This window comes from Vombatus ursinus, unplaced genomic scaffold (assembly GCF_900497805.2).
Source record: "Vombatus ursinus unplaced genomic scaffold, bare-nosed wombat genome assembly UNPS02014833.1, whole genome shotgun sequence".
Lineage (NCBI taxonomy): Eukaryota > Metazoa > Chordata > Mammalia > Diprotodontia > Vombatidae > Vombatus > Vombatus ursinus.
In genome coordinates this window covers 3850078-3857522 of record NW_020954611.1, presented here as the reverse complement: position 1 = coordinate 3857522, position 7445 = coordinate 3850078, and the positions used below count along the sequence as shown (strand labels likewise).

The following is a 7445-nucleotide window of genomic DNA, read 5'->3' as shown; positions in this document are numbered from 1 at the left end:
CTGCTTGTCTACCTTTGTATCTATCTATTTTTCTTCCGTCTATCAAGCTATTATCTATCTTTCTATACATCTATCTAACATCTATATCTATCTGTATGCTTCTGCCTGCTTCTTTTTTGTATATTAATTTACTGCATTTTGAAGGCAACTATTTCAAAAAGCAAATCACAGCCCAAAGACAGCAGCACTTGGGGACTAAATACAGATTGAAGGCACGGAATTGTGTCCAGGAAAGATGATAAGATCATACATTTAAGAGCTGTAAGGGATCTTAGTGGTCATCTAGTCTAACTGTCTCATTTGACAGATGAGGAAATTGAGATCCAGGCAGGTTACTGACATGTTCTAGGTCACTCAGGGAGTAATTGACAGATCCAAGAGTTGACTCAGGTCCTGTGACTCCAGCTTTAGCCTTTATTACACTACATTCAGCACTTCCTTATAACTGAAGATGTTTGGAAGCAAGTTGGAGAAAGGAAAGGAAGTTTACTGTGATAAAGTCTGGGAAGATAAAGTCAGAAGGAAAACTAAGTACTACTAGGAGATGGGGGTGAGAAACGAAAATGGAAAAGTTGTAAAGAGAAAAAAAAGTTAATTAGGTAAACTATGCAAAAATAAGGGCAAAATAATCTCCTTTTCTAGAACTTCTAGATAAAAGCCAACTGAAATTTTGAAAAAAAAATCTTTCTCATAGGAAAAATCCAGGTGTATTTAATAAAAGTATCGATTCTAGTATAATCTGGATATTGGAGGTGTGATGGTTTAGGTTGTTTACTTACTTCAGGCTGGGGACCTGAAGTTCTATGCGGAATTTCTCCTTCACATGTATGACCCACACACATTCTATATCTGTGGGATAGTGTTTAGGATACCGGGGGCTAGTAAATGAACCAAAAAGCTTTGAGATGTCTCCACCACAAGAGTTACTTCCTCCTACAAAAAGAGGAAAAAGGAAGTCAGGTTTTACTTTTACACACTTTTTATATTTTCACCACAAAGAATCCAAGGGAAAGTGGGATAGGTACATGTAACATTCATTCTACCTCATAGTTTGGGAACTGGCAAGTTGGGAAGATGGTTTAGTTATGAATCTTGGTATGCAAATCAAGGACAGATATAAAAAGCCTCTGTGTGTGTGTGTGTGTGTGTGTGTATGTGTAGGACAGAAATGGTTAGTCACAGAGATTGTACCCTAAAAATGGAAATGTTATGTTACCTTGATACTGGACTGACGTGCTCGTGAACTGAGATAGCATGTATGCCATAGTACTAGTTACCTTCTTCTCCACATTGAGTGTCCTTAATCCTTAGCCCTAGCAGACCAATCCTATACAGAATTATTCCACCCTCCCACACCTCCCCTCCACCTCCAGCCATGTAAAATTATCCCCTACCTGACCATCAACTTTAGATTTCATGACAGGGGGGTGATGCAAGGGAAGTTATTTTTCGGGGCATTTTAATTCACTCAGTCCTTTGCCCTCATAATTGCCAACTGAATTACTGTTGGAAGAAGAAAATCTACCCTGCTTTTAAGGATTATAGAAATAGTGAATTCAACTAATGACATTATAGGGAAGTGACAGACTTTCAAAAGGGGAGAATTACTTTTGGGCATAGTTGCTGGTAGAACTGGAAAAAAAAACAGGAAAAGTTTAGAAATTTTTCAAAATGCATTTAAATGCAAGTCAGAATCCTTATTACTATTGATTTCAATGTTTTGATGCCTTTGATGTTTTCCCAGTAGAGAAAGTCCTACTCCTGATTTATAAATGATTCAACCAAGTGAAGAAACTGCATCAAAAGACTGTCACAAAAGTCAATCATTATTGATTTCTGCTAAATTCCGAGATTTACTGATGCTATAGTTGCTTGTATATTTCCTTGATGGGTGAGAATTACATTGATTCTACAATCCCATCTGAAATTCAAGGGAAGGATAATACTTAAGTGGTTCTTTTTTATGACTAAAAATTAGCATTTATTAAAAACATAATCGATACATCCCCATTCCTCAGTGCCTGACTTGGTGCTCTGCACACAGTAGGTATTTAAAAATGTTTGCTGAGGATAACTAGGATTCTTACAGAGCTCTTGGCATACCTGGAGGTGTAGGAATCACACCTGGCATCAAATTTTCAGCATCTATTTATATAGAAAAAGAAAACAAAAAAATTAAGGAAAATTCTACTTGCACTTTAAAAATTAATAAGAAACTCTTGCTATGGTGACCATGCCTATAAGAACTGGACTTAGTATCTGTTGAACATTAATGCTTGTATTTCCAAGTCCTAAATCTTAAGCTCCAACAGGCAACTAGAGAAGTTCCATAGCCTAGCAGACAGTGTGCAGGATCTGAAGTTAGAAAGTTTTGAGTTCAAATAACATCTTAGATGCTCATTAATTTTGTGACCCTAGGCAAATCACTTAAGTACTCTCAACCTTTGTTTACTCGCTTAGATTGAAAATAACCACCTCACAGGATGGTTGTATCAAATGAAAAAATGTATACAAAATAGTAAGCACTATATATACATATGTATCTGTGTATATGTATATATATATATACACATACACGTATATGTGTATACACACACATATACATCTCTTTTTTTTCTCCTACATATACATATATGTATGTAAGCTATTATTATTACATAGAATTGTTTCTGTAAATCGGAACAACTGAATTTTATGGCCCTGGTCCAGTTTTCCTGTGAGATGGCTGCCTTTTTTTCCCCACCAAGATAGGCCACTGTTCTCTTGCTGTTTTCTGTTGTTATATCTTTGCAGCTATCAGTAGGATGTATCCAATTTGAATACTAGGGTCAGGAATGTTGAGAGAAGAATGTACACCTGAACAGATAACTCCAGCATCTTCATTATGACCACAGTTGTGCTGAGACCAGCCAGAGTGGGCACACTGTCCAAGATAGTTCTCATTTCCTGCACATTGTATGTTGTCCAAGAGAATGCTTCCTGAGCCCGGTCCAAAGTGAGCTTCCCCAGGGGCTGAAATGGCTTTTCCACACTTGAGCTGCCTGCATACCACTTCTCCTTCCTTCAGATCCCATAGGTCATCACACACCGTGCCCCAGGTACCCTGGTAATGAACCTCAACTCTTCCTGCACATCTCCCAGAACCACCAACAAGGCGCAGCTCCATTCCTTCATCTAAACACAGAGCAATTTTAACTGTGAACTTTTGAAATCTCACGTAATGAATGAATTACACTTAATAAAGCAGATCAGTGTAACACAAGAGATCTTCAATATCTTCCTATATTAAAATGCGTTTCCCCTATAAATACCAAAACATGGTTGTACCTCAATACTACTGTAGAAGTATATTTATTAGCAAATGTTGTTTCAGGGGTTGTTTTAGTCACTTAATAATTGGTATCCTTATTCCTTCAATGAGTATTTCTCTTTCATAGCTGAAAGATTCCAGTATAATTTGTATTCATTCATTCCCCAAATATTAGACAGTTGAGACAGAGGAGAAATATGGTTCAAAGAATAAAAACTTTGATTTCCATATTTATTCTGGTCCATATAAATGGTTGTATTGCCCAGTGAAGTCTCCTTAAAATACTTAATTGCCTACTGAGCAACAGTAAGATGGACTTCAGCAAATAAAATGGACTGCATTGTTTCCATTCTAATTTGATCCATGCTGGTTATGTAAACCTGGACTTATTTTTAACTTTGGTGAGAAACAGATGATATCATGTTATGTATTTATAAACATTTGTAAGGAAGGCCATCAGAATACTAGGTGGATCACCTGTGATGAGTTTATGGGAGAATTTGGATGAGAGTTATACAGCATGGGCTGGCATGGATGGCTTGCCATCTGAATCCCTGGGGGGAATAACACTAATAAGATCATGGGTCCATTGGTGTATTTCAGTATTTCTAAACATGCTTCCCAAGTTAATGATACCTTATGGCTCGAAAGAACTAGTGGTGCTCCAATCGGTATCTTATGTAGCTCTTCAACTGATAAAATGTATGCTTAATGTTCCATTCTGCTCACAGTTTAATAACAATGAAGGAACTGGTTCTTGCTTCCTCCGTGTCCATTTTTATGTATCATGGCTCACCCAAAACAGAAAAAAACTTTTGACTTGTCTGCTTTTATTGGTCATGAATGTGGCTCTAGGTGAACATCAGCCAGAATGTAGTTCAGTTACTAGGAGAACATGGATTTTACTAATGGGGGAGATATGGTTCCAGCACTCATCACTTGGAAGAGCTTTCACATAGTGGGTTTCTGTAGACTTGGAGCTATAGGAGGACTTGGCACGAATGGCATTTTCCTCAGGAAACAAGGTAGGAAACCATTTATATCCTCCTTCAGGTCACAAAGACTTATCCAAGTGGCCTGTGTCAACCTGCAATATCCTCTTTGTTGGTGAGCAGAAATAAAGGCAAGATGCCATTTGAGAATGAATCTCCAAGTTTTGCTGATAAGGAGGCTGTTAGATCAGATTGGATTTAAATGATGGGTTCTGGAAAACTGAGGACTTTCCACCCTGGATTTTCTTTTAAAAACAAAGCACTCAATTTAAATTACTTACCTGTTTCCTGCTCATTTTGCCTATCAGCATTGTACATCACATAAAAGCCTGTGTTGGTGATCATAGAGTCGCTTCTGAACACAACCGTCATGATGTTTGAAGAAGAGAAAAAGGTGAATGCCACAGATGAACAGAATCTCCCCACGGACAGAGAGGCCACTTGTGGCCCATCAAATATTTCAATGAAATCGTAAGGACAGCCATAGATGTCTTCCAATCTGAGAAGGTAACCAAAGGATTAGTCAGACCCACCTTGTAAAAACCTTCCAGATTTAAAGCAAAGCAGCAACATAGACAAAACACTCAAGATTATTTGAAGTGAAGATTTGGTTTGAGTTTAAAATCATATGTTTAAGATATATGGCATTAGCTACCTTTTAAAAACATCTTTTTGTGTTCAGGGCCTTTCACTTTCTTTGCCCAATGATCATAGTTACATTATTAAAACAAATCAAAAGCTTTCAGAGCAGAACTTTATCACCAGCTACACCATTTACCAATCACACAGCATCATAAAGGAATAATAATGTGCACTACATAATATTTTACAATAGTATTCTCAGACTTTCTATAGGGCAAATAATTAGGTACTGAAATTAAAATGACAGCAGGGGAAAAAGAGAGATGGAACTCATTTGCAATGTGGTGGCTGCTCTTGAGGAAATCATTTTGAAAGAATTGGTAATTGTCAGAAAGATGGGTTTTGAAAGTGAAAGTAAAGATTTATTATGTTATTTACTGTTTCATCATATTCATATGGGATAAGATGTAATTTTATTTTGAAAGAAATGAGAGGGAATAAGGTGTATCTTCTTTTCTCATTTCTTTAAAAAAATATTGATGAAAGAGATGGAACTTTGCTTTTGCAGGCTGAGTTCTCAAATGGTTAGTGTATATAGTTGTTACATATTAGGGGATACATTCTAAATCAGATACAACACACATCCAAATCACTGTAGGACATGCCAGAACATTATAAGATTCTACTGCAAAATGCAGTAGAGATATGGAGTGTTCTGTTCAAGGAATAGTATGGAGACCAGTGCCACTGGATCACAGAGTGGGGTGGGGAGGGATGTAAGGTATAAGAAGAATGGAAAGGTGGATGGGGTTGGGGCAGGTTATGAAGGGCTTTAATTTCAAATAGAGGATTTTACATTTGATCCTGGAAGCAATAGTTAGCCATTGGAGTTTATTGAATAGGGGTGTGATGTGATGTGGGGTGCATGCGCATGCATATGTGTGTGTGTGCATGCGCATGGGTGCGTGTGTGCGACAGAGAGAGAGAGAGAAAGAGAGAGAGAGAGACAGAACTAGACCTTCACTTTAGTAAGATTACTTTGGCAGCTAAGAGAATGAGAGGATAACGGACTGGAATGGGGAGATACCACCACCAGAGGGTGGTGGTGGTGTCAGAGGAGAAGAGGGGACATATAGAAGAGATGTTATGAAAGTGAAATGGACAAGTCTTGCCAACAGATTGGATATGAGGGCATGAGAGAAACAGAGGAGTTGAGGATGACACGTAGGTTGCCTGGCCTGGGTGACGGGGAGGATGGTAGTGCTCTTGACAGTAATAGGCAGGTTCAGAAGGGAAAGATGATGATTTGCCCCTTAGTTCAGGCCCTCCTCTCTCTTCATCTAGATCATTGCAATAGCCTTCTAATTGGTTTCCCTGCCTCAAATCTCTCCCTACTCCAGTCTATCCAAACATAGTTGTCAAAGTAACTTTCCTTAAGCATGGCTCTGATGATGTGATTCCCCTACTCAACTAACCTCAATTGGTTGTCTTCCTATTTCCTATATAATTAAAAAAACTTGTAGTCTCATCTATTAGAATGTAAACTCCTTGGTAGTAGGGAGTGTTTGATTTTTTAAAAATTTGTATCCTTAGTGACTTGAGTAGTGCCATTAAGCACACTTATGCACTTCATAAATACTTGGTTGATTGATAGGAAGAAAGCCTAAATAAAAGAAGACAAGTTATGATTGAGGAACTAACATAAGACCATTCAAAGGAGAAACTGTAGGGGACAATTACCTAAATGAAAGATGTTAGGAAGATGAGTTACTTATGTCTGGGTCAAATTTATTTAAACTGAATGAATTGTTTTTGATGATAATAAAACAAAAGGAGTATTCAATATTGATATACTGTGGAGTTTTATAATTTTGCTTTTTTCTGCCTAAATTTTTTTTTGTTTTTGTTTTTTCATTTTGTTTTGTTTTATTTTGGTGAGGCGATTGGGATTAAGTGACTTGCCCAAGGTCACACAGCTAGTAAGTGTCAAGTGTCTGGTCTGAGGCAGGATTTGAACTCAGGTCCTCCTGACTCTAGGCCTGATGCTCTATCCATTGCGCCACCTAGCTGCCCCTAAATATTTTCTTACTAAAAGAAAATATCTTTGCTAAAACTATGAGTTAAAAACCTAACCTAAATTTTGTGATTGTAAGCTGAAGAAGATCATTTTAAAGTTCTATTCTTAGTGTCAGATAGAAGAAAGAATTCTTGATCTTACAGAGTTTGCAGGTAGTTGGGAAATGGATATAAACACATTTAAAAAGTGCTAACACCAGGTAATAGAGGGTTATGCCAACTAAGAGGTATAGGTAGTAAATACTAGGGACATTTTGAGGATAGGATTACCCCAATGGGGGCTGATAAGAGAAGGGTTCATGGAGGAGGAAAGAAGTGAGATGAGTGTATAATAAATGCCTTTTAATTGACTGATGAAACAATGTAAAGACTGAACACTGATACAGGAGTCAGAAAACTTGGTCTGGTCTTGGCTCTGCAACTTATTAGCTGTATGTGAGTGACCTTGGGCAAGTCACTTCCCTATTCCGGGCTTCAGTTTCTTT

At 37.6% G+C, this 7445-nt stretch overlaps 1 protein-coding gene across 1 annotated transcript in view; it reads right to left on the bottom strand.

Moving 5' to 3' along the window:
• Positions 1-775: 775 nt before the first annotated feature.
• Positions 776-7445, bottom strand: part of LOC114026188 (deleted in malignant brain tumors 1 protein-like) — a 134388-nt gene continuing 127718 nt past the window's right edge. Inside the window, exons 23-26 of the mRNA XM_027839815.1 lie at positions 4584-4801; positions 2857-3174; positions 2104-2145; positions 776-966 (exon numbers count right to left, since the gene is read on the bottom strand). Of these exons, the coding sequence (XP_027695616.1) occupies positions 776-966; positions 2104-2145; positions 2857-3174; positions 4584-4801 (769 nt within the window). The remainder of the gene's footprint in view (positions 967-2103; positions 2146-2856; positions 3175-4583; positions 4802-7445) is intronic.